We start from the raw sequence: 27318 nt of genomic DNA, 5'->3' as shown, positions 1-27318 counted from the left end.
AATATTTACCCGATTATATTTGCTAAATTTATTTATGAAAATAAATGTTTTATTTAAGCAAACAATAATAGAAATAAAGACACAAATTAAATTGATCGAACAAAATAAATGAGAGAAAAACATCATACAAGGCTGCACATATTAAAAATATTATCTGAAAATATTTTTTTTATTTTAAAAAATAAAGTTTATCCCTATAAAAAATAAATAGATGAATATAAAAACTTTTTAAATCTAAATGCATAACTAATAAAATAATCATCATTTAAAAAAGACTCTCTAAACAAAATGAAAAGGAAACAAGATACTAATTTAAATATATATTAAAAAATAAAGACTAAACCAAAATCATTAATTTAAATTTTTTTAAAAAAACAAATGCCAAACATTGTTAGACTTAACAAGCCAGTCCAGCCCACTAGGCCTATTTTGTCAAGACTAATATGATTGAGCACTTAATTTTTTCTTGATTTAATTTTTTTTTTTTGTGAAAGTGTATATTTTACAAAATTTATAGTATGGCACCCATATTTGTTACCTTTTTTATTTTGGATTTTTTTTTTAATTCTATTTTTTAATAGAAAATCAAAATTAATTGATCTTCAATTAGAATCAAATCATCAAAAAAAATATGTTTGAAAACCAAATTAAAAAAACTCAAAATTTTACACAGCTTATTCATAATAACATGTGAAAAAATAAACAGTGGAGTCTTACACATTAAAAAAACCAAGCCTTTTAGAGTAATGCTTAATTCAAAAGGGAAAACTCAGTCTTCAGTATTCTCCCATCGGTAACTTTCTATTTTAAACAATTCGAATTGAAGATTTTTGGTAGATGACATGAATATTAATTGTTAATTGTTAACATATTCATTGTCCGCATCACACAGTGTCCGACCTCGTATGGATGACCATATGATATGTTTTTATCGTTGGTTGTAGTGTCACTATTTGTATTATAAGCATGGGGGGTCCTTTTTAATTTTTAAATTAACAACTTCATAATTATTAAATATTCTATTTTATATAAGCAGTGCAGCAGAACATATAACCTTTTGATTTTTGCTTATATTGTTCAGTGGCTGGGTGTATTTCTTCCACGTAACGGTATGGCATGGACGGTCGGCAAAAAGTAGGTGAAAGAGGCCAGCCATGAATATTCAGATTTAATAACTTGTACTTATAAATATATTAAAATAATATATTTTTTTATTTTTAAAAATTATTTTTAATATAGCACATTAAAATAATTTAAAAACATAAAAAAATATTAATTTAAAATAAAAAATATATATTTTTTATTTTTTTCTAAAATATTTTTAAAACAAAAAACAAATAAGACACAAATTTTTTGATTACATGCGGCTTTGCTTCAAAACAGGGAATATGCTTTAGAAAAAGGAAAAAGCAGGCTACTTGCATAATTTTCCCCTGTATATGACATAATGCCTTGTTTGTTTCTAGAAATTCATTTTCCTGAAAACCATTTTCCTCACTTTCCCATGTTTGGCAAGCATAAGGAAAAGTGATCAAAGAAAACTCAATTCCAATCAATGAAAAAAATGAAGCTATACGGCAGGAAAGTGTTTTCCTTTCTTCATTTTAAGGAAAACACTTTCCTTTTTTTTATTAACAAAAAGTGTCTCTTGTCCCAATTGTCGTTCTCCCCTAACAAATAATTTACGCAGATGCATCTCTCATCTTCCAGGTAAATTTTTTTTTTCTCAAATATCTTTATTTATCTTATATGTTTTCATCCTCTTTATTTTTAATTTGTTTTTATTATAATGGCAAAAATCAATTGTTTTCTTCTCTGGTTTTTAGCGTTCCCTGTTTCCAGTCCTCTTGTTTTTCTTTGAGATTGTGTTTCGGAAGAAAGCTTCCGGTCTGTGCTTTTCAATTGGGGTTCTGTTTCTTCCTCTTGTTTTCGGTTCCTTTGTATGCTCTCTGTTGTTCCCTTCTGTCCCCTTACGTTGCTGACCCCCCTTGGTTTTTTTTTGCCTTCTTGTTGCTGCCTCCTGTCCTGGGTTTTTTCTGGGTTCCTGTTTTATGCTGGGTTTTCCTTTTTGTTTCCCAGTGTTCTCCCCACTGGTTTGTGGCCTTCTCTCTCGTTTTCGGTTTGTGGCCTTCTCTCTCGTTTTCGGTTTGTTTGGTGTTCCCTTTTCTAGGTTTATTTCTCTGTTTTTCTTTCCTGTGATTTGCTCTGTTTTTCTTTGCAGGACTCTTATGTAGTCCACGAACGAGATCGTGGGCAAGAGACGTTGTGCAATGGCCTTGAGTTACTGGATTTTCCCTGTTGAATTTATTGGATTTTTCTCCCCTGTTGAATCGGTCTTCAACAAACAGATGGTGAACAGTAGGACCCAAAACGGCGTCATTTGGCAAGAAAAATGACAAATTATAATTTGGTCCCTAGCATTTTGAAATGTATCAATCGGGTCCCTTAACCAATTAAATTTTTAATTTTACCCTTGAATTAATTTCAATTAAGTCCCTGAATTTATTTAATTAATTAAATCAAAGTTTAATTAAAGTCCACAAACTTATTAATTCTTCTAATTTCATTAAATAAACTAATCTAGATTTTAACTAAATTTCCAAATTTAATAATTCTTCACCAATTTACTCTCAAATCTGATAATTTCATCCATGAACTCTGAATTTGTGTTGTTTTAAACCCCATTCTCAAATATATTTTTATCCATTCATTTTGTATTATTTATTTAAAAATTAGGTTATGACAAAAGAGGCAAAAGAAACATTTTATTGTAAGTGATTAAATATTTTATATTAAATATATATATTAGATAAACTTGAAAAAAAAATTCATTCATTAATAAATTATTTTTCAGTTCATTTTCCATAACATAAACAAACACTGGAAAGCGTTTTCCAGTTCATTTTTCATAACACTACCAAACATCGGAAAATACTTTCCCGGAATTCACTTTCCAAAAGAAAACAACTTTCCTGCAAACAAACGGAATTCACTTGAGTGAAAGAAGTCTTGAATGTAATTATATTTTATCAAATGAATATTGGTTAAGGTCTTATTTATCATATATATACATAAAAATATTTTTTAAAATATTTAAAAAAACCTCGTCTAGTTGTGTCCAAACCCCATTCACCTAAGCAGGTCCAGCATCCAGGTTGGCTGCCAATTTAAGAAATAAATAAATAAAATTAATATTGTAGCCAGGGCTGGGTTGGTGGGATAGATGCTACCAAGAAGAGGGTAGGAAAGGAGAGGAGCTTTGGTATTGGAGAAAATTATATATATATATATATATATATATATATATATATATATATATAAGCAAAACATATATCTTTTAATTATAACATTGTATTGGTACAAAATTAGAATAATATTAATTTATTTCTTTGTACTAACATGGCAAGGAAGTCGAGGGGAGAGGAACGGTGGAGGGCCGGCAGTTCCAAATAATGAACCAAGGAGACATGATTGACAAATTAGAGCCCCACCACAACAAGAACATGATTTTTCCAAACTCTAATGAGATAATTGCAAGAATATTCTACTTATTATATTTATTAATTACAACATGACACACTTGCACTTCGTACATTGAACATCTCCACCCTACTGCTAGTCACTTTATATTTTTGTGTTTTTAATTTTTTAATTAATTTTTTTAATATTTTTAGATCATTTTAATATAAAAAATAATAATCACTATTATTTTTCAAATATCCTCTTGATTTTGCTTGGAAACAGTTATCTGCTGATACAAAATGTATATATGGGACAGAATTATAAATTTCATATTCTGCTGCTACAAAAGTTAATGGCGTGTTATTTTTAAACAACTCCAAATCTTGAGGTTAAAGAGAGATAGATATTAACAAATTAGCATTTATAATAAAGCTTATTTTTGACCTTGTTGGGCACATTCCAGGGATTGGTGGAAAGTTTGAATGTTTACTGTATACCGTGTATTTTGCATGTAATACTTTTTAAAAATATTTTTTTTATTTAAAAATATATTAAAATATTGTATTATTTTTATTTTATTTTTAATATTAATACATTAAAACTAATAAAAAAATATTTAATATTTTTTTTCAATGAGAAAAGCTATTGAACTCTTAAACAATTATTTAATCACAAAATAAAAGGATTTAGGGTAGTTTGAGAATGGAGTTGAAACTATATTTTTTAAAATATAAATTTTTACTGTTTTAAATTAAAATTTTAAATAATTTTATAGAATTTTGATGTATTAATATTAAAAATAATTTTTAAAAGATAAAAATATTATTATAATATATTTTAAAATAAAAAAATATTTTTAAAAATAATTTTTACTGGGCAAGTGTATAAGAGTATTTTGCGCGCGTGCGTTTTTCTCTCCTTTTCCATTTCTTGACTAGCTCCACCCATATACAGGAAAACAAGTAGCCGTCGTCCATCACCATCAAGCATCAACGGCAAAGCGTTGAAAACGGAGGCCTCATTAGTAATTTCAAATCTAAAAATCTCAGACATCAGTGTCCAAATTCCAACCCTGTTACTGTTTTGTCACTTTACGGTCCTATTCGGTGTTTCATAAAATTTATTTAAAAAAAATATATTTTTAAATCATTTTAATATTGAAAATAAAAAATAAAAAAATATTATTTTAATATTTTTAAAATAAAAATAATTTTTAATAGCTAATACAATAGCAAACGTTATCAATACGTCAGCATAGTTCGATTTCTCTAAATTACCCTTGAACATTTCCTTTATTCACACCTGCCACGCTAACGTCATACTTTTTTCTCTTGCAGACAAATTTCTCACTACCCAGTTGGTATCCAAAGCAAGCGCTCTCTCTCCACTCCCTTCTTTACTCTCTGTTGGGTTCTCTGCAGCAACTTTTCTTCTTCTTTTAGCTCTCTTCTTTTCACATTGAGCCAAACCTTTATGTATTACTGAGTTCTTAGCAAATTATTCTTTTCTTTCTTTCTTTCTTAAACAGACTCTCTCTCTGTTGCATCCCCCCTCCCTCCTTTGATCTCATTTCTTAGGCCATTAAAGATCAGTTTTTGTCAAGAATGAAGTCTTCAACTCGGCTTGACTCGGCCGTTTTTCAACTCACTCCAACTCGAACCAGGTAATTTACTCTCTTCCTTCACTTTACTTTCTTTGCACGTGTGTGTGGCTAGCTAGCTTGTTCCAGTACCTGTAACAGTTTTGTGTAACTTTTAGTAGTTTCATATATATATATATTATTACCTTTTATTTCTTTTCAGCAAAATATAACTCACTCAATGCTTGAGTACAGCATAAACCAGTTTTCTTTTTTGGGTTTCTGAGTTGATTTCTATATTCATTGGAAACCATTTGCTTCTTTAAAAGATCTGGTTTTATGAGTAGATGATAAAGCTAATGTTGCATTTCATGTTACCATTTAGCTGCTAATTATTTTCAAATTTTGAAGCTTTACTAGTTGACATTTTAGAGCTTAATTCATTGATTATTGGGTTGTAATTTTGCTGGAGAAAATTAACTTGAGTTTTATTGTGTTATTTATTAGGTGTGATTTGATTATATGTGTGAATGGTAAGACAGAGAAAATAGCTTCAGGGTTGGCACAACCATTTCTTGACCACTTGAAAACTGCTCAAGATCAATTGGCCAAGGGGGGCTACTCAATTATTCTTGAGCCTGCAACTGATGCAGCATGGTTCACGAAAGGAACAATTGAGAGGTTCACACTGTTTTCCAGTGCTACTCCCTAATTGTTTTTATATATTATTTATTATTGCTGTAGTGGTGGTGGTATTGATCTTTTTTTTTAATTTTTTTTTCTCAGTTTTGATAAAGAAAATGCATCTGATTGTTTGTCGCAAAAAAAAGTTTAATTGGGAGTTTGGAATGATCGAGAGTAATGATTATATTTGAACGAGAATGGTTAAGAAAACAATAACATGATAGAGATGATTCCTGTCACTCCTATTGCCAAATGACTATTTTGTGATAGAGGGTTTGAACTTTATGTCACTTGCTGCTTTACTTCATATTTAATAATGTAATTGGTTTGATTTCTTAATCACGATTAGATTGGCAGTTTTATTTCATCAGAGTTAAGTTTTGAGCTTCTCAAGCGTAATTGACGCTAATCTTGGTTTTAAATTGCCTCCAAATTGGTGTTGCAAACTAATTTCTTTTCTCTTGTAGGTTTGTTCGCTTTGTGAGTACACCAGAGGTCTTGGAACGAGTTTACAATTTAGAATCTGAGATCTTGCAGATCGAGAAGGGAATTGCAATTCAAAGCAACAATGATATAGGATTGAGCTCGGTAAGTAGAATCCTGAAGTACCTTGTGATGTATAGTCAGGGTCGAATTCGGTTTTAGTTGTTTTTTTTATTCACAGGTAGAAGATAATCGAGCAAAACCTGCAGAGTGCATTGAAGGTACTATTGCAAAATGATTTTGGCATTGTGTTCCTCTTTGTATTAAAAACTCTTTTATGGTTGTCTTGTGCTTCTTGTTTTCATAATTTATGCTCTGAACTGGTTTATTTATATCCTTTCTTGTGGGTAGGAGGAGAGGGAACACAATTTCCTTTTCTTCTCTCTTTTGTATCTCTACCTAGTACTCTTTCCTTTTCTAGTTTATTCTTGCTGTTAAGTAGCTGCTTCAATGCTAGTAAAATGTTTGATCAAGTTTTTTATCCTACGAACTAAATGATTAAGATATAATTGTCTTTCTGTGGTGCTGTTTTTTGTTGGTTTTGGATTATATTGGATGATTTTTGACAGGTAGCAGGCCTCCAACAGATTCTAGTGAGGAAAAAGCCATTGTCCTTTACAAGGTAATAATTGGCCTCTAAATAATCCTGATCACATTATGAGTTTTTGGCATTTTCTTTTTCTAATAGCGTCCCTTTGCTTCCTGGCAGCCTGGTTCACATCCACCAGAAGCAAATGGGTCGACTGTGCAGGAAGGAAATTCCAAGTATGTATCCTTGTACCTTGAGTAACTGGATAGGGAACAAGAAATTCACAAACTTCATTGCTGTCATGAGTGACAAATAACAAGATTATGATGAAAAAGAAGTCAATAATTTTGAATAGTTGCTTAAATTTTACTCAAACTTCACAATCCTCCGTGTGACTCTTCATTTCAATTTCCCTAGAAGTTCAGGGGGCAAATTGCAGTTATAGGTATTACCAAATCCACTTCAATTCCCTACTGCAAATTTCATCATCATTGTCTTCGACCCATGATTTTCAAGACACGTGCAAAGAGTCGAATCATACTGTGGGTTACTTACTTTCTTGTTCTGCATAACCTCTATATTGACTTCATTTTCAGTCATCGACACGCAGATTCACAGAATACCAAAAAGTTTGTTAAGGAGCATTTTCTTCATGTTTTTGAAATTATAATAATAATTGTAAAATTAGAAATGTATAGTTGATTATGAGTGGCTAGACTAGTACCATGTCAAAATTTGATGACTGCTAGCATCTCTACTAGTGTAATCCATTGGTTATGCAGATTCAACAGTGCAAGCTAGAGTTTTAATCAAATACTGCATTTGGTTTGTCTATACCAGGGTTCAGCTTCTGAAAGTTCTGGAGACACGAAAAACTTCACTGCAGAAAGAGCAGGGCATGGCCTTTGCACGTGCTGTAGCTGCTGGTTTTGACATTGATCACATGGCACATTTAATGTCATTTGCTGAAAGTTTTGGAGCCTTACGCTTGATGTAAGTAGCTTTCTTTATACATATCATTCTCTCTATTTTGTTTTCATGTTGGCCTCAAATTGGTCTGTGGTATATCTATATTTCTTAGAGGATAATCTCTATTGTGGTTTCGTTCATCAATGTCAACAGAGATGCTTGTGTAAGATTTATGGAATTATGGAAAAGAAAACATGAAACCGGCCAGTGGGTTGAAATTGAAGCAGCTGAAGCAATGTCTAGCAGGACAGATTTTTCAGCCATGAATGCATCAGGCATTGATCTTTCTAATACAATCAACAAGCAGTGGCCCGAAACTCCTGATAGTAACAGGAAAGCAGGTGTTGACCCAAATGCAGGTATGAACTTAAAATGTAAGAAGTTCCCTAAAAAAGAAGAGTTACTCTATTATCATTGCCACTTAAATGCATGTCTCGCTATCTGATGGAAATTAAATGTCACGGGGTGTGGGAAAGGAGTGCAACTAATCTGATCTGAGGAACCCACTTAAGGAGTGGAAAACACTAAGAAAAGACCACAACCTTACTATCACCTAAAACAAGCAACTGAATGTAATCTGCTGGGCTGGCTAACTTCAAGGGCTCATGGACATCTTGGTACATTTTTAAGCGCTCATGGATATGCATTGTCAATGATTGGAGGAATTCTACTCCTCAGCAATGCCTCCTCAAAATATCAGAACATGGATAGGTCTGTGCAAAGATGATACCTTTATTTTATCTCGTGACTTTTAGTTAGATTCCTAAACATGTGAAATGTAGGTTCTGTTTACTTCACTTGAAGTCACTAGTGACCCAAAGTGCTTGATACTGAGCTCATTGCATGCTAGAAGGGAAATGCTATTGTCTTTTTGTTCTTGTGCGTCCTTTTTTTTTTTGTTTTACAGAAATGTCTTTGTATAAGAATGAAGGTGTGGATGTTGGGGTCAACATCAATTAGGGTGTTCCAATAGCAGCTAAAAACTAGTTGAACTAAAAGACAGGTCCTCTAGGTTAAGATTTTCTTATAAGCATGCAAGACCACGGATCGTTGAACTTGGAATGTCCTTGTTGTACTTATTTGTGGCATTATATTCCATTTATGCCTTTCTTTTCTTCAAAAATTCAATTGAAGATGATTTTCGACCAATCTGCTAGATGAGAGGCCTCCAACAGATCAACAACCATCACCAGGCCAACAGGAATATTTTCAAGCCCAGTTTCCGCATCTTATGTTCCCTCCCTGGCCCATTCATTCGCCACCTGGAGCAGTGCCTGTCTTTCCAGGGTATCCAATGCAAGGCATTGCTTACTACCAGAATTATCCGGGAAATAACCCAGTTTTTCAGCCACCATATCCATTAGGCGAGGATCCTAGAATCCATGCTGGTCAAAGGATGAGGCAAAGAAGGCATTCTATGGATAGCAACACTGAAACTGAAGCTTGGGATGTGGATGCTTTGAGAACAGGATCTCAGGATGAGGCAGAATTGGAGAAGGAAACTTCAAGAGGTCGAGGACGAGGGAGGAAGGGAAGTCATTCAGGTAAAAAAAAATCAGGCACGGTTGTTATTCGGAACATCAACTACATCACTTCAAAGAGGCAGGACTCATCTGGTAGTGAATCACGATCAGCTTCTGGTTCTGAAAATGATGAGGAAGATGAAATTTTATCAGACACAGCTCCGAATGTGAAGCACAGGAACTCTCTGAGATCCTCAAAAAGGAAGGGAAGCCATACAAAATCTACAGATGAACCGAATTTATCAGATATGGCTGGAACATCTTACGGGAAGGAGGAGGATGGTGGACACTGGAAAGCATTTCAAAATTATTTGCTGAAAGATGCTGAAGAAGCTGAACGTGTTGTTGACCAAGGTATGTTTGCAATGGAAAAGAATGTTCGAGCAAAAAGGCGACAAAATACAATGGGTGATGATCCTTTAGTTTTTGATGGACGAGATCCAGTTGATAATCAAGAAGGGGATGTGACAGTTATGCAGAAAGTTAGTGGAAACTTGACCCGCATGACTAAGGCATCAAAAGATGAATTGTTGCTATCCATAAAAATGGGTCAGCCTAACGAGGATAGAAGGTTGATAAATGGTCAAATGGATCTACAGTCTGCAGAAATAGATGGGAGGAGAGGTCAATATAGGATGAATGCAAATGATGATTTTTTAATTCATGGACAAGAAAACAAGTCAGGTTATAGAAGTTTAGCATCAGATCCTCTGGCTGTTAATGGATTTGAGACTGCAAAAAATGATCTAGACAGGAGGTCATCTGTCAACATGGATGATGATTCATACATAGTTTCACTAAGGTCATTGTCACTAGATCAAGCTGGAACTGAGGGGAGAAACACTATCGACATGGACTCTGAGTTTCCATCAACAGTTCAGAGGACAGAGAGCTTATCTAACAGGAGCCAAGTCAAATATGAACCGGATGATTTAAGTTTGATGCCTGAGCGTGGGATAGAAAAGGGGTCAATTGGTTATGATCCTGCTTTAGATTATGATATGCAGGCTTCGCTGCATAAGAAAAGTAATGAGGCTGTAGCTGGTCAAGGCTCTAAGAAGTCAGACAAGGACCGGAAATCAAAACTCATTCCAGATACTTCAGATAGGAAGAAGACAGTAGGACCGATAAGGAAAGGAAAGCCTTCGAAGTTGAGTCCTTTGGATGAAGCAAAGGCACGTGCTGAGAGGCTAAGAACATTTAAAGCTGATCTCCAGAAAATGAAGAAAGAGAAGGTACTTTCCCTTGTCCTTTTAATGAGCATTCAACTCAACATTATAAGTCGGAAAACTTACAGCAAAGTGGGGTATCGATCTTGGCTCCTACCTGTGTACTTTGTATTACCATATGCACGGGTTAAATTGTATCTTCCCATTGGGGATAATTTGTCTCCTTTACCTGCTAGCTTCATTAGGAGTTATCCTCAGATTTGGAATTTCTTCTCTTTTCTTTTCAGGAAGAAGAAGAGATTAAACGACTGGAAGCTTTGAAGTTAGAGAGACAAAAGAGGATTGCTGCCCGAGGCAGTTCCACTACCGCTCAGTCAGCATCAAAGCGAACCAGTAAACAATTGCCAATAAAGCTTTCGCCAGGCTCTCATAGAGGATCAAAATTCAGTGATTCAGAGCCTGGATCCTCATCACCTCTACAAAGGTTCTCCATCAAAACTGTTTCTGCAGGATCGGGTGATTCTCAGAAAGTCTCCAGGTCCAGCAAATTGAGCACTGGAACAACTAGCACAGTTGGAAATAGGTTAACTCAGTCAGTATCATCATTGTCTGAACCAAAGAAAGAGAACAGTGGTGTGACACCTGATTCAAAGGCATCCGTGGCCAGGATTAGGAGGTTATCAGAGCCAAAAATAAGTAGCAGTGATCATACTTCTTCAATTAAACCACGAAACACTGAATCAGTATCAAAACCAAAATTATCCAGTGGGGCTGACAGCAAGAAAATATCTGCATTGATGAACCATGATAAAAGCAAGGTGGCATCTCTTCCAGAACTGAAAACTAAAACCACTAAAGGACATGATGTTGTGCCTGGCAATTCAGCAGCAAAAGAAATTCCACAGAAGATGAACAAAAGTAAGTCTATTTCAACTTCTAAAAGCACTGAATTGAAACAGAATGGCAACAAAATTTCACATCATAGTGATGGGGATGACAACCCAATAATTGAGAAAACTGTTGTGCTTGAGTGTGAGAAGCCCACCATTCCCTCTGTACACGCATCAGAACAGAATATAGAAGTACAAGATGGACACTCTAATAACTATAAAACACCGGAGAAAACAGAGACTGTGGTGGATTATGCTAATTTCCGAGCGCCAGTTTCACCATTTACCATGGATGGGATTGATAGAAACCACACTGAGCATCAATTACCAAAGCACCCCGGGGTTCATGAGGTAAGTGAGTGAGAACTAGAAATGTTTATGGCTGCTTTTACTGTACTTTTACGGATGTGCTTTACACCTAAAAGAATTGGCATGTAAGATTCATCTTGCTGTTTTAAGACTTAGATTATGTAGGCAGTGGTTTTGAAATGATCATAGTAGCATAAAATTGGAAGTATTTCATTTTCTTTTTGGCAGTGTTGGAAATTTGTTTCATGAGTTGATTTTTATTATGTAACATCTTCTGCTCTCAGGCTGCATCTGAACATGCAAGTCATGCAGAGAAAGAATTACCAAAGTTTTCAAGCACTCATATTGCTGAGAAGCCCTACCATGCCCCTTATGCTCGGGTCTCTTCTATGGAAGATCCTTGTACTGAAAATTCTGAACATGGCAAAGCAACTCCAACAAGCTTACAGACACATTCAGCAGGTGCAGAGACCATTAAAGCTCATGTATCTGATTTAAAAAGCTTGAAACTAGAACAGATCCCTGAAGCATTGGAGAAGCCTCAGACAAAGGAATCATCTAAAGGGTTTAGACGATTGCTGAAGTTTGGAAGAAAGAGCCAAACTGCTGGTGAACGTAATGTAGAATTGGATAATGTTAGTTTGAATGGTTCCGAGATGGATGATAATGCTGCTTTTTCTAGTGAAGGTAAAGGCACTATACTTTTGCCCCCTGCTTTTAGTCAATAGTGAAATCTGGAGTTCCTTCCATTGCTTATTAGTTCCACTGAATGTGACTATCCAGGAAAAGTTTAAATTTCAGTAAACAAATGGCCTAGAATCTTGAAATGCTTACAGCCAAGTCTAGTTTGAAAGAAACATAGTTCATTCTTCTAAATAAAAAATCATTGCATCAACTTCTATATTGTCTTTTGATATCTGAAATCACTCAAAAAACTTTTGTGCGAACAGGAACCTTATTGAGTTTAATTTTTTGGTCGGCAGAGTGAATATCTTGAAGAAATACTTTGCAAACAGAGTAATACCAGAAATATCACAACAGTAACACATTGTGTATTCTCTAATATTACCATCTGAGGCCGTGTCTCTTGTCAGTATAATTTATAAATCATTCATATTGCAAACCACAGGTTGTGTTAATTGATTGACTATAAAATGGTGATGGTTAGAACTAACTAGTCTCAAGGATGAGTTTTATGGAGATAATAAATTTAAGCGAAAGCCTTGATCATTATTAGTCTTATGTGCTTTCCACAAACTGACTATCAATTTTTGGTTGTTGCACCAGTGCATACATTGAAGAATCTAATCTCTCAAGATGAGACCCCTACTGCTGGCCCCAATCAAAAGAGTAAGCTCTCCTATGTTTTCATCAAACTCATCATAGTGTACTCTTGTTCATAGATTTAGTTGTCACTAAGATGAAAAAACTTGGTTGCAGCTTCTCGCCATTTCTCATTGTTATCGCCCTTCCGAAGCAAGTCAGGTGAAAAGAAGATGACTACTTGATAGCTGATATGTGGATGCACCAAAGCAGAGAGCTGGTCTTGTTTTGCACCATTGTGGTTGTGCTTTGTTGATTTTCCTGTCTTGTAATTTAAAAGAAAGGTATGTTAATTACATTATGTATATCGGTCAGTGTACATTCACTTTCAATTTCCGAAGTTCGTTTGATGTATTAGGCTGACTCGTTGCTCCCCTTCTTATTGATTGAAGTGTGATAATGTTCATAGATTGGTACAAGTCTTCACATAGCTCACTAGGAATAGGATATCTTGTGGAATCTGCACCTCTTGGCATCTGGTTAATTTGTACGCAACGTTAAAGACTTACTTGACTGAATCAAGAGTGGAAATTCGATGTTTTAGCCGAACAACAAGTACTTTGGAGTTTCAATGTCAGTGAAATTCGAAATTACAGCTCAGTCTATCACATGCTATAGGTCCTCTGCCATGGCAGAGTGGGAAATGACAAGGTGGCTGTTGCGTTATCATACAACGCTAAAAACAGTATTTTTCTGTAATGGAAAACTTTTTATATTCCTATTGCTTCAAAGAGTTCACTGCATACATGCCTGCCAGATCAAGACTCTGGAGAAAACAAACATGTATTAATCAAAGCGAATAACAATGCATGAAATGTTGCTTTTGCTCATTCTAGTTAGAGCCTCCTTTGCCAGACACTCGGCAGCTTCCCGGGGATCCTCCAAGTGTCCGATGAGATTTACTGCTTCTTGATTGTTCATAGCCTGGATAAATATCAGAGAAGTTAAGGGAATCTCTTCAAGTATGTGAGAGGTACTGGGACAGATGGACTGTATGTTATGGTAATTAGATACATCTTACCTCCCATATGCCAGTGCTTCCTATGATGACAAACTCAGTATCAGAGTCAATCCTTTCACCGCCAACAAGAAGCTCAGAGCCTTTAGATTGCTTGGTGCTTGCTGCGTTGCTGGATTTCCATGATAATATGCGTCCTAGATGCACAAAATAGCACCCGGTATCAGATCATGGAGGTACATAAATCATTAATAGATTGCTTTTCTATTGCTTGTAGGCTCCCATCCCATCAAGTTTTTTTTTTTTTTTTTTCCTTCTGGACAACAAAACACTTTTGAAAGTTTATGGGGAAACAACGTAGAGTGAGCAGCTTATTTAATTTTTCCGTGGCACCACTCCAGCAACTAAGTATAATTGATTCTAACATGCATTTTCCTTTTTTGAAAAACCGAAATCTGAAAATCACTCGGACTACGGTGTCTCGTGAGAATTTAATAGCAAACACATCGACTCCAAATGTAAAAAGACTGGAGTAGAGCGTGCTCCGTACCGGAAAGGAGCCTATGAGACCAAAGCCTTTTGGCTGTTCGCTGGTGCTTGCTTTTCATCTGATGAGCCACACCGTCTCTGCACACTACAACTCTAAAGTCACCCATGTTGGCCGTCAAAAGTTTCTCTCTGTTGAACACTATAACAGATGCTGAACCTGCTTTCCTTGTTTCATCTGACTTCTGTGTCTCCCTGATCTTTGCTCTTGCAGCAAGATAGGCTTTTATCATCATCTCCTTACTCTTTCTCCTTATCTGAGAATGCAAGCCACCTTGTAAGTAATGCTACGTAGCTATAGAAAAAGACTAGCGAGTGAAACAAGTAGATCTCATGTATTCTTTTAAGATTACAATTATATGCATAATGACTCTGCTTTGCAGATTTATTGGTTGTCGTTCTTAAATGACAAAATTGTAAAGGAGAAGTTTCCATGCTTTTTCCCTTGCACGCTTTTGCACAGGAAAATGACCTGCATCTTTTCTTTTGGCCATAATTTTAGCTGTGAAGGTCAATGCATTAGCATAGCTTCCAAGTCAGTGATTGATACTTTTTTTAATGTTTCTTGTACTATGATTTATGTGTCCGAAAGAAAGCATGAGAAAGAGGAAGCATTTGGGGCAGTCTTGATTACCTCCTTGGGGTTCCTATCAAGCAGGTGGGATTGCAGATACTTGATGACTCCATGTCCAATTTGTGCATCTGAAATTCCGAAGAACCACAACTCTAGCTCCTCTATTTGCTCTCTTTGAACCACAACACAGTCAGAGTCTGACTCATCTGCACCACCTTTAAATGACTGATCCTCCACAACATGATATCCATGAGATATTGGCATCATCCATGAAGCCTTCTTAGCCATATGAGCCTTTCTTTTCTTTTGCCCATTTCCAAGGAGAAAGCGCTTTAGCCGAAATGCCTGGCAAATTTAAACAAGCGCATTAATAAAATGACCATGGTGATATAACTTGAGTTTCAATGGCAAACTCCGACATCTCAAGCCTACCAATACCAAAAGACTGCTTTTGCACACTTTGCCTTTCCTTGACAAAGTTTCAAAATCTTAGAAATACAAGAATCATTGTTAGACAAGCAAAATATTTATGGATTGTGATCATAGCAGTCCTTGAGTCTTTTTTATTATTTGATACTGTTTTCTTGTGGAATTGTAGCCATAAACACAGCAAGAAATCTACGCGACGCTCTTAATGTGATTGTTCAAGAACTCGAGATGAGAGGATTATACCCTGCCCGTCCTGTTGAATATGATCCTCGTGAAGTGAAAAATAAATCAAAATGGAAAGGATACATAGCATGTGGAACGCGTAAGAACTACAGAGCAGTCATGAATTCCACCATCCCTTGTTCATTTCTCATAACCTTTTGAACGTCAAGAACTGCTAAGAAATATGAAAACATCAAAATGAAACTTGTAGGCATACCTTGAGCTTTAGATGATCTTTGAGTCCCATGTTTCTCCCTGATATTGATGATAGCTAGAGACCCTTTAAGAAAAACCCTTGAATATGTAGTATTTGAAGGGCAAGATAGAGTATAAGCAAATCAAAAGGGATTTTTTTTGTTGGAAATGGCAAGAAAGGGGGAAGGGAGGGAGTGGCTGGGGAGTGCTTGGCAGAGGAAAAGCTTTCAGTGTTTGCTTTGGAAATGTATCGAAAGAAGAGTTTGAAGCCAGTCATCAGCCGGTTTGGAACTTGTTTTCGAACCCTGTCAATTCATAGGATTAAATGAATCTTTTTTCCTGAAAAATATTTTGAGGATATTAATTTAAATTTTAAATAGAATTTAATTTATAAAAAATATAAAAATAAAGTAGAGCGAGACACTTTAATTTACTATAATAATTTCTTTTCAAATTAATATTAAAAGAGATATTTTAAAAAATACTAAGATATTAACAAAAATCCTATTTTTACTTTTCTCTCTTGTATGCTTTTTTTTCCCTTTCAAAAACTATTAACAGCGCAATATCTTTCTGTTTTTTTTTTTTCCCTTCTTATTTGGCAACAATCATTGTCAAGATATTCTTGCTCCTCGTCAATTGCTATTGTATGGTCAACCGGTTTATAATTTTTGTTATTTGGGTTATAGTTTGTTTGATATTTGTTTAAAAATGTATTGAAATAATAATTTTTTTTTAAAAAAGTAATTTTAATATTTATAAAAAATAATTTTTTTTTAAAAAATAAAAAAATACTTATAAAATAAAAAAATAAACAAGATATTAAACTTATAATAATATTCACCTCACTGGAGGCGACTCTTGATTAGTTTGTTTGCTTGGGAAGATAAAATACTAAATACTCTATCCATTTCAAATTTCAAACAGACTTGCAATTAGTCCTTAATTTTGTTATCCCATTAATGGCGTGGATGAGGTTTCGAAAAGGATGGCAGGAATGTTAAATTATGTTTGAGATTATAGTGCTAGCGGTTGTTTGAAATATTTTTCATTTAGAAATGTATTAAAATAATATTTTTTAATTTTTAAAAATTATTTTTGATATAAATACATTAAAATAATCCAAAAATATACAAAAATTCATTTAAAATAAAAAAAATATTTAAAATTTTTGAAAACACGACATGCATTGTACTTCCAAACATATTCAAGGCAACGTTTGACATTGCGTTTGTACCTGCGTTTCATCAAATTTTAATTTTTTTTTTTTTGCTAAAATTGAGTGCAGTTTGTACTTTTTGGATCATTTTGATGTGCTGATGTCAAAAATAATTTTTTAAAAATAAAAAAACATCATTGGCATGTATTTCGGCACGAAAAGCTATTTGAAAATCAACCGCTACCACACTGCCAAACACGCAGCATCTACTTCACACGTTTTTGGACCGGCTAAAATCACTATATCTTAACTAGGTAAAAAATCTACGAAGGAACTAATTACTTTTGGCAAGTGTGTTAAGCATATAATTAAGGAAAAACCTCGTTGATTTTATTCTCCAAGACTTGAAAAGGGTTAGGCGTGCATGTCTTCAATTAAATCTTTTTTATGACTTCTCTTGAGGCTCCTGTGGTGAGCTGTAAATTTAGGGCACCTTTGTTGTTCCAGCCATGATTTCAGCTTCACTAAAACTGGGCTCGGTGAAATACTAAATTGTCATCATCATTAAATCCCATGCCTGTACTCCTTTGCTGTTCTATTATATTAGCGTAAACTAAATGACGTGGTTTTTATTTTACATCACCTCGTAAAATACCTTTTATTTTAATAATATAATTTTTTTTTCTAGTTTTATACTTTATCATTTAATTTATTAGAAATTAAAATTTAAAATTTATTATGATTTGTTTTATATATAATTAACTCAGTTTTATAACACATATAATGAGTTTGATTGGTTAACTCGGTTGACTCATGTTATTTTTTTATTTTTTTAAATTGATTTTTTTAATTTTATCATTTAATATTGAGTTAATTGAGAATTAGACTCCATGATGTATTTGATTTGTTTTCTATGAGGTTATCTCGAACTCATAACTTAGTTCACGAGTTTGGTAGATTAATCTAGTTCACTTGATTTTTTTTTTGTTGTTTTTAATTGATTTTTTTTTTCAAATTCATCCTTCAATATGGAGTTGATTATAAAATAGGTTTCATGAATTATTTTGATTTGCTTTCTATAAGATTATCCTGGTTTTATGACTCGGATCATGTACTTTGCGGGTTAACCCGAGGAAACTCAAGTCATTTTATTGTGTTTTTTTTAGATTGATTTTATAAAACTTTCAACCTCCAACAATGAGTTTATCAAACATTAGGCTTCATAATTTGTTTTGATTTGTTTTCTATGAGGTTATCATAACCTCATGATATTGATTGCTGGTTTGACAAGTTAACTCGAGTTTGAGTTTGTGATAACAATTGTGTTTTTTTTTTTTTTAAATATTTAATTAATTTATGCCTTCTCAACATGATTTGAAGTTGAAATCATTTCGAGAGGCCCTAATTCTCAACTGCTTCATTCCCTTCATCTCTTTTTTAAGTGTGTTTGAGATTATGATAGTAGTGGTAGTTTAAAGTGTTTTTCACTTAAAAATATATTAAAAATAAGATTTTTTATTTTTTAAAAATTATTTTTGATATCAGCACAACATAAAAATAAAAAACATAATTTTTATATTTTAAATATTTTTTTTTAAACTAAAAAAAACATGATTTACACTGTGTTTTTAAATAGGGTTTGTTTCATCGCAGGATTATATTCGAACTTGTCCCAGTCCCAGAAGGAACCTAACAAGGCCCGGCCCGTAGTTATTAACAAATCAACAAGTATATAGGCGGGCCCAAAAGGTAAGGGCAGCTTCAAAACCTAAGCCCTGAGCTAAGGTCAGCTCGATAAGCCCATCCTCAACTTAGCCCAAAGTTCATTCACCTTCAAATTATTATTATTATTATTTTTGTTTTAAAAATAACAAACGTGTGAGTTGTGACTCAAAAACCCACATAAAACCCTCTCTCCTTTCTTCCTCTCTTAATCACAGTGCACCGGAAATGACTCTCTCTCGTTTCCTACTCTCAAAACCAGTCTTGCATTTCCACGCAAGTGGTAAAAACTCACTTCTATTATCGTCTTTTCTCTCTACAATTATGTTATTCTTTTTTCAAAAACGAAGAAAAAAATATGTTTTTTTTTTACCCGTACTGACTGGTTTTTGCAGGAATCGCGAAATCAACAAGATGGCTCTCTTCTTCTTCTTCTTCTTCAAACGGAGGGACCCAATATTTATCACGCGTGAAGGGAGTGGAGGGGGGAAAGGAGAATGAGTGAGTATTTTATTCACTTCTTTAAACACTCATTTTTCTTTGTACTCAACTTTAAATTACCAAAATTTCGACTTTTTTGTTTAGTTTTGTCGAAACCAACAATTGGTGCATTTTCGTTCTAGTATTGTAATTGAGGTTTTTTTAGCTGTGGACTTTAATTATTTTTGAGGTTTTGATTACTAGTTGATATCATTGTTAACACTGTCATTTCTGTTTAACTAGCCTAAAAGATTGAGTTCAGTAGTGAGTCTTGCTGCAGAATTTATTGGGGCATTATAATTTCCACACTTACCTATAGAGTTTTAAGTTCCCCGCGCACCCATTCTCTGGATTTAGTTTCTACTTGTGGGTTGCAAATGGTTTGACTATTAACAGTGGAAGCTTAGTTCAACTGATCAAAGGGACGATTTGATGATAATTTTCACAAGAAATTCTTTGGAAACTGTTTTTTTTTTTTTTTCAAAAAGGTGGAGGGCCACAGTTGTATCCTGCTGGAATTTGTATTATTGTGCCTCTTGTGAGATGATTTTGGTTTTACAAATTGTATGTGTTATACACTTTCAGCTTTATGGTTGTAGGTGGATACTCAATTCCTAAACTGCCACGCTCTTGGAATGTTTGGTTGTCTTAACCAATGATGAGAAAATTACTATTAATAGAATCATCCAAAAAACTAATGGGTAGAAAATGAAAATAGTTCATCCTGTTTCTATTTATTCTTAGACAAAATTCAACATGCAATGAAACATTTTCTTTTTCCTATCTCCCATGTTTCTTTCTCACCTCATCTCTCTTTGACCAACCTTGCACTCCTCTTGCTCTGTTTCCTCATTCTGTTTTCCTTAAAGTTTGAAAAATCCAGTGCCGCTTTTATTCTCTAATGGGTAAAAAAAGAAAAAGCTAAATAAATATGATTTCATATTAAAGTTTTCTTTGACAAATTTATTTTCGGGGGCTACTAAGGTTGGTTGCACTCATGGATCATTGTCGGTGTGTTTTACATTAATTTTCACTGATGCTTTTATATTTAGTAAAATGCATTGTTTTCTCAGCTAGTTGAAAGATCAATGATCTTCTTCCCTTTGTTTCATACTACTACTATACAGACACATGGAAATGCATCTGAAAGACCTGCCAAAAGTGAAAGAAGTTGAAATGAAAGTGGGTGGATCATGGAATTCTCTGAAAAACATCTTTACTAATTTTAGCGACCGAATGTTCAGAAATCCTCAAAGTCACAAGCAAATTAGCAGAGATACAACACTTTCTGCAGTTGACTCTGCTGCATCTGAGGTTATCACAACACAAACTGGTGTTAGTAAACATATTGCTGAATCTGGGGGGTCTGATAATGCGCTTAAGTCATCAGAAATCCCAACAGACTCCAACAGCAGAAGAAAGTATTTCAACACATGCAACATCTCATTTACGAGGGAGACACCTCTCGAAGATGCGGTTAATACAACAGCTTCTGATGCTATGGAGATACATGGATCTCTTGATAATATTAAGCATGATGAGCATGATAGTACTATTGTTCAAGCAGCAAGTGCCATAATTTCAGATGATCCAAAGGAGGTCATGCTTGAAAATGGGAAGAGGCTGCTTGAGGAGGCGACATTTGGAACAGTTGTTGAATCAAACAATAATCAGGAGGAGGAGGCTGGGAACCTAGTTTCTTTGTCAGATCACTTATTTGATAATGCTTTTGATACAAGGCAGAACAAAAGTGCAAAAAAATCAGCTTCAATTAGAAAGGAAAAATGTCAACTTGAGAAGAAAACAGCCACACTTGTAGAAAGAGTGAACATAGATGGCTCTAAATTGGATGAAAGACCTCCGTTATCTGATGTTTCTCAAGAGGATGATGGATTAGTGAACTTGTTTAAAATGTCAGTGAGTAATAAAACAGCAGCAGAAACGGGTAGAGTTAATGGTGATCTTTTTACACCGAGTATATCTTTCAGTAATCATGATGGAAAATCACTGAAAAAAGAAGAGAGTCCATTTGATTTCGAAGGATTATATGGCCACATTAAGATGCTGCGACCGGTTACAGCTCAGGACAACGCCATTCTCAAGTCCAATGCTGAAAGCAGAAAAACTGTTTTGAAAGACCGTGCTGTTAGCACGAATAATAAGAAGAGAAGTAAAATAAAGAAAGAGCAGAGTGCTAAAACCATGACAAAAGACGAGGGTGGTAATTTGGATATTGCAGAAAAGGATCACATTAAATTAGAAAAAACTCCACAAGCTCCTCTTGAAACTAGCGAAAAAGATTCAAATCAAACTCCTTTAACATCTTTGGCAGACGGAGATACAGAAAACAAATTATTGCTCAGATTCTTGCACAAAGATGTTGGGGACGGTGATATAATTTATTGTTTTAGGAATTGCGGGCCTATTTCAAAGATTGAAAAGGTTTCGTCTGTCAAAGGGAGCAATTTGTTTGATGCTTTTTTACATTTCGAGGTCAGTGCCTAATGAGTTTCAAGCCGGGCAGATTATTATTATTATTATTTTTTTTTTTGGGGAGGGGGGGGATGGAGGCTCGTTAAATTGCAAAAGGTTTACCACCACCTATCCCCACCCTCATCACATACACACAAAAAAAAGATTTTACTAAAACTTTCCATTTTTAATTAGTGATATCCTGTGCTATAATCTTTAAAGTGGTATATTTGTAACATGACATGGTAAAGGTGGCAGAATGGGTTGTTCTCGCTTATCAACAAATTGTGGTGTTGGGAAATAATGCATTAAATTCTTGACCTTGTAGAAATCCAGTTTGACTAGTGTACAATCTTATTGACTACTCTGGTTTGTTGCAGACAAGGCAAGGTTTGCATAAAGCTCTCCAGAAGCCCGAGGTCTTAATCAAGAATTCAAACGCCTTCATTCATGACACAGCTAGCCGAATTTCTATTCCTAACCTGATTGGTGATATTGACATTTCAGTTGCCCTAGTGAAACATCCCACCCGTACAGTTAGGATAAAGCAGCTGACTGATGATATTAGCTCACATCAGCTGAAGGAAGCTCTCCTCTTCTGTAGGAGTGGCATAAATGGCTTCTTTTTGGGAGCTTCAAGTTCCAATGCCTATGTGGAGTTTGAGGTGAGTCCTTACCTTTTTGGCACATTATTTATGAAGCATCTTCCGAGTTTACATTAATTTTGTGTGTAGTCATCAGCAATTGCCTTTTGGAATGCCTGTTGAATATTTCTTCTCAGATAAGTAGACTTTTTTTATTATTATTAACTTGGGTGTCTAGGCTAACTTGCACACATCTCGATTAATTCCATGGATTTTGAAATTAATGACCATGTAACCCTTCAATGACCTTGAGGTTTATGAGATTTGAACCGGTGATCTCTAGGAAACAAATCTAAAACCTGACAAGTTGAGTTATACCTTTTAGGGTTACCCTCAGGTTATGGGTTAATCTCAAACTTTTGTACACTGACAACTTTATTTTGCAATGGAAATAAATTGTAAAAGAATCATTTATTACCCCACTGTTGAGTTGAAGGTTGAAGAAAGTGACTCGGTAGACTTCTCACAAACATCATCCACAAACATATCTATTTCTTCATACCAAATTGGGATACATTGTCATGATCTTTTGGCAGGCTGGGCTCTGCTAACAGCCCTTTTATTAAAGCTAATGCCCTGGTAGCAAAATAATACATCGTCCAAGTAGAATTTTTTTATCTGATCAGTTCCGAGTTAGTGAGTTAGACCATTTTGATTCTTGTGGTTTTCTCAGCGTATCACACTTTAGTCAATGCTTTGTATCGGTTTCCATCCTCTTTGATATTTTTTCCCCTATCTTTTTTATGCTATTTGTTTTGCAGAGTGAAGAGGCCAAAGAGAGGGCCCTAGCAAAACATTTCTTACAGGTATCAGGAAAGCAGCTATCAATCTTCAGAGTTGATGCACCAAGAACAACAGTCGTAAGAATCCTAAATATCAATCCACAATGTCGTTCTAATGTCCTCACGATTTGCAAATCTTTTGGGAAACTCTGGAGGATGAAGCTCAGACGTGATACCATTGCAGATGTGTATTTCAAGATTGATGAATGGCCTAACATGTTAAATATTTTGAATAGGTAATTTTCAACAAATCCCATGTGTTTTGATTTACGACTTCATAATTATGCTTACAATCTGAACACTCATGCGTGTATATACAGTTTGAATGGATTGGAAGCGGATGGCAGCCGGTGGGTTGCTCAGCCTGCTTCCATCTTTCCTCCTATAATTTTGCAAGCCCTCTGGAACCACCCAGATGAAAGAAGACACGTGATTACATCAATGCAACGCTTTTTGAAGAAACTTGAGCGTCCTACGGACACAGCTGAATTAAACAATCTGGCAGCAAGGGTTTGTGGCGATAGCCTTTGAATTGTAGTTGCGAGAATTTCATGGTAAGGTACAATGGTCTTAACTTTCCAATTTTGATAACGTTGCAAATTAGTTCAAACTTGCCAAGGCCAGTTGTCAAATGATCCTACATAAACTCTGTCACTAGCAAAATGAAAATCTCAGAGTCATAACAGTTGCTATATCCTCTACAATCTTTTTTTCTATTCATCTGCTTTTCCAGAATCTTTACTGGAAAAGAAAGACGCACCAGAAGCACAAATACACCCCCAATTCATGTATGATAGCACTAAAAACCCCATCGCATTCAATGCCTTGATGAAGAAACTCAATTAAGGTTCCAACGGGATCCGGGCTTTCTAGCATGCATAATTGTTTTCTTCTTCGACGGGAACATTTCTCAGACACTTTTCTCCGGGATGAAATAAGCATTCGACCGAGTTTGCTTCGATGGGAAGAACACAGTTTCTTATTTATTTAATCTTTGATAATTACGGAACTGCTAAATCCAACGCGAAGATAACGCTTCCAGGAATTAGTCAAGCAAGGTGCAAATTATCAATGCACTTGGCTGTCGCGTCGTCTCCAATATTTAACAACACATTGTTGAAAGTAGGAATTGGACGTTTTTCCCCCCTGAAGGATAGTAGCAGCATAAGCGAATTCTATATATGAGAAACACACAAATTTTCACTCCATAAAAAGTAACTAGTGCGCAGGATTAAAAAAGGTAACACAAGAAGATTGACCTCGAAATCTTAAATATATGAAAAATCTTCTTAAACTTGTCATAATCTGGGAGTCCATAGAAAACCAACTGAAAAAACATCCCAAAACAACTTGCTTCATGTTGATAACAAAATTGGACGTCCTTGTACAGATTACTCTTAAGCAGCACTTTCTTTCTTCAGCTTCGCAAGTTCTTGCCTGATCAATCCACCCCTCTACAATTGCGTGTAAACAAGATGTATATTAGATTGAGAAAGAAAGTATCAAAATTACAAAATCATGAAAAATAAAGATGGAATCCTAGAAAGCCATAAATAAATATCAAACAGTAGAAATAGAAGTTCAAAATCCAAACCTAGTAAAATAAGTCAGTGGATTTAAATTTGGAAGTAAATCATAAAAACATTTCAAGAGCCAATCTTTTATAAAGCACTATAACCAACCTTGATCTTAGCCAACATCAACTTGAACCGATCAAAGTCATTGAGAGCTGCCCTTCTCTTCTGGACAATCAGCCTTCTGCCCCAAGAGCTATTCTCCCACTTGCTCTTAACATCTATCATCGGGAAACAATACATCTCAATAAAGGGAGGAGGTATTTAGAGCACAAATGACACAACTTTCAGTAAGAACTACCCCCTTACCAGCCTTCTCCATGGCTTCAATCAATGCCTTCTTCTTTGGAACCCGGTTGATATCAATCTTGATATCGGTGAGTGAGATTCTCTTGAAGTTCATTTGGCTCCTCACCATATCTGGGGCATCAACCAGAGCCTGTAAAAGACAAGTCACGAATTGCAATCAATGTAAGCTGACCAATTCCTCGGATGCCCAAAAAATCATAGAATCAAAAGATGTTTGAAAATAACATATCCTAAACAACTTCATGAGCGCTAAACAACCTTACAGACTTCGGTATACAAAAAAACATCAACACTGATTTCCTCAGAGCAGAGACGTTAATCTTAAACACCCTAAGCTCAATAAACATTCAATGCCTAATGCTTACAAGAAACAGAACAATTTCGCACATAAAAGCCAACAGGCTACATAACACAAACTAGTCCACTATGCGTATGCATCACCCAGGAAGTGAGGTAAAATTTTAGTAAGCAAAGAAATTGTTCACATTTAAGTGATCTAAGGAGCACAAACTCTATTTTTTAATCGGTATTCTTCACTGGCAAGTTTGATTGACTAGCCTCTAAAAAAGCATGACTATCTGTTTTTATGACAAAAAAAAGAAGAAGATAACAGAAACAAAAGAAGCAGAAAGCATATGGTAAGGAAAATAAACAAGAGACAGAAGCATACGCGGTTCTGGTCGATGACATCAACGATAACAACGATCCTGCCGTATTCTTTGCCATAGTTGACGAGACCTACCCTCCCGATCTCCACGTATCTCTTGAAAGGCTACAAGACCATATCACATACAAGAACAAGATGATGTTAGATTAAGAGTGGTATAAGTGAGTTGTCGAGACAAGGAGAAATAGAGAAGTAGCTAACCATGCTGGGTTCTTGAGGTGTGCGTCCCTGTGAAAGCAAGGGGGGAGGCGGACAGCTAAAGACGACGCAGAAATGACAAGGGGTTAGGGTTTGTTTGTCTTGTTATATATTTAGTTCTTATGGAAGATTTTAGACCGTCGGATTTAGGGTTTACATTCTACTAGGAGGTTGGGTTTAAGGATAGGTTCCGAGCTGGTAAAAATTATTGAGCCTTTATAAGTTCGGTGGATTTGGACTGGACGCATTGGTCACTACTTTCTAGGGGTGTGCAAAGAAACCAAAAAACCGAATAAATCAAGAAAATTAAAAAAATATTAACTGAAAAAACCGAACTGAAAAATAAAACCGATCAAACCAATTAAAATATTTAGAAAAAATCCTGGTTCGGTTCGGTTTTCGTTTTGTAATGCAAGAACCGGTTAACCGAACCGAACCGGTTCAAAAAATATACTATAAATAGAAAATTGTACTATAAATAGAAAAAGTTACCCCCAGCCAGTAACCCTGGCCCCCCCTCGCCTCTTCTTGTCCCTTTACCTCCCCCTCACCTCTTAATCTTCCTCTCCGATCCCTTCATCCTCCGACAACAAGCAGAGCCGACACCGAGGTAATTTTATTCTTTTTTAATTCACACGGGAATGACTCCTCGCCTCTTCTTGTCCCTCTCCCTCCCCCTCTCTCTTAATCTCCCTCGCCTCCAAAATATCAACTCTGCCATATCTTTCAACAACATTCGACACAACATTCCGCACACTTTTATCAGACAAAACATCCAATTAGTGGAGAAAAAATCTGTTATCTTGATCAAGTTCTCTCATGGAAGTTAATGATCTGGCTGGGGCCACAACAAGGCAGTTGTTAGCAGCAAATTCATGTGCCAAGGCATGACCTATACCACCTTGGGTGCAACCAGTAATTAAAACCACTAGTTGGCAGATGAAGAACTGTTGAAAAGGGATGACATTATTAGGAAATGAGACATAGGTTTTCTCGGTTTTTTGAAATCAAGAACCGAATCGGACCAGACCGAAACCGGTCGGTTTGAATCGGTTTCGGTTTGGTTTTGGTTTTTTTTTTTCAAAAAAAACCGGTTTGGTTGTTTTTTGTAGGTAAAAACCGAACCGAACCGAAAATGATCACCCCTATAGTACTTTCTTTCCACCAGCTGGTAAACTTGATATAATTTGAAGAGTTGAACCGATAATAATTTAGAATTTTACTTATATTTTATTTAGGATTAATTTGAAATTTGATTTTCACCAAACAATAATTTTAAATGTTTTTTTTATAGTTTTTATCGAAAATAATGAGTTGTACTATAAATAAAATTGGATGAAATCTTAGATTGAGTTTAATAATTAAAACAATTATGATACAAAAAGTTAAAGTAAAGCCTTTTTTTTATAATAATTTGGGGATATTTAATAAAGTAGTTATAATATTTTTTTTAAATTATGTTTTATT

The 27318-nt window shown here is 35.0% G+C and overlaps 4 protein-coding genes across 5 annotated transcripts; 2 read left to right on the top strand and 2 right to left on the bottom strand.

Moving 5' to 3' along the window:
* Nucleotides 1-4806: 4806 nt before the first annotated feature.
* Nucleotides 4807-13339, top strand: LOC118048857 (COP1-interacting protein 7). 2 transcript variants are annotated; one of them, XM_035058690.2, is made up of 13 exons: nucleotides 4807-5125; nucleotides 5549-5722; nucleotides 6193-6313; nucleotides 6390-6429; nucleotides 6778-6830; nucleotides 6918-6973; nucleotides 7578-7730; nucleotides 7860-8080; nucleotides 8864-10464; nucleotides 10686-11639; nucleotides 11882-12284; nucleotides 12885-12947; nucleotides 13038-13339. In XM_035058690.2, the coding sequence occupies exons 1-13, from the start codon at nucleotides 5067-5069 to the stop codon at nucleotides 13103-13105; spliced, it is 3966 nt and encodes a 1321-aa protein (XP_034914581.1). In that variant the 5' UTR covers nucleotides 4807-5066; the 3' UTR covers nucleotides 13106-13339. The 2 variants fall into 2 exon arrangements, with proteins under 2 accessions (XP_034914581.1, XP_034914582.1); XM_035058691.2 differs by having other exon boundaries at nucleotides 4808-5125; nucleotides 7860-8065.
* A 151-nt stretch (nucleotides 13340-13490) lies between these two features.
* On the bottom strand, nucleotides 13491-16113 carry LOC118048858 (putative protein phosphatase 2C-like protein 44). The gene is made up of 5 exons (XM_035058693.2): nucleotides 15867-16113; nucleotides 15059-15343; nucleotides 14429-14681; nucleotides 13942-14075; nucleotides 13491-13844 (listed from the first exon to the last, which is right to left on the bottom strand). The coding sequence occupies exons 1-5, from the start codon at nucleotides 15894-15896 to the stop codon at nucleotides 13707-13709; spliced, it is 840 nt and encodes a 279-aa protein (XP_034914584.1). The 5' UTR covers nucleotides 15897-16113; the 3' UTR covers nucleotides 13491-13706.
* A 2760-nt stretch (nucleotides 16114-18873) lies between these two features.
* LOC118048859 (uncharacterized) lies at nucleotides 18874-24022 on the top strand. The gene is made up of 6 exons (XM_035058694.2): nucleotides 18874-19008; nucleotides 19121-19226; nucleotides 20333-21698; nucleotides 22058-22342; nucleotides 23083-23339; nucleotides 23424-24022. The coding sequence occupies exons 1-6, from the start codon at nucleotides 18954-18956 to the stop codon at nucleotides 23632-23634; spliced, it is 2280 nt and encodes a 759-aa protein (XP_034914585.1). The 5' UTR covers nucleotides 18874-18953; the 3' UTR covers nucleotides 23635-24022.
* Nucleotides 24023-24357: 335 nt separating this feature from the next.
* Nucleotides 24358-26014, bottom strand: LOC118048860 (large ribosomal subunit protein eL14z). The gene is made up of 5 exons (XM_035058695.2): nucleotides 25855-26014; nucleotides 25657-25758; nucleotides 24987-25116; nucleotides 24786-24898; nucleotides 24358-24557 (listed from the first exon to the last, which is right to left on the bottom strand). Exons 1-5 carry the CDS (start codon nucleotides 25855-25857, stop codon nucleotides 24501-24503), a joined length of 405 nt encoding a protein of 134 aa, XP_034914586.1. The 5' UTR covers nucleotides 25858-26014; the 3' UTR covers nucleotides 24358-24500.
* Between the last annotated feature and the right edge of the window lie 1304 nt (nucleotides 26015-27318).

Source organism: Populus alba, chromosome 10 (assembly GCF_005239225.2).
Source record: "Populus alba chromosome 10, ASM523922v2, whole genome shotgun sequence".
Taxonomy (NCBI): Eukaryota; Viridiplantae; Streptophyta; class Magnoliopsida; order Malpighiales; family Salicaceae; genus Populus; species Populus alba.
The sequence above is the reverse complement of the archived record's forward strand: the minus strand, read 5'-3'. Positions and strand labels throughout refer to the sequence as shown.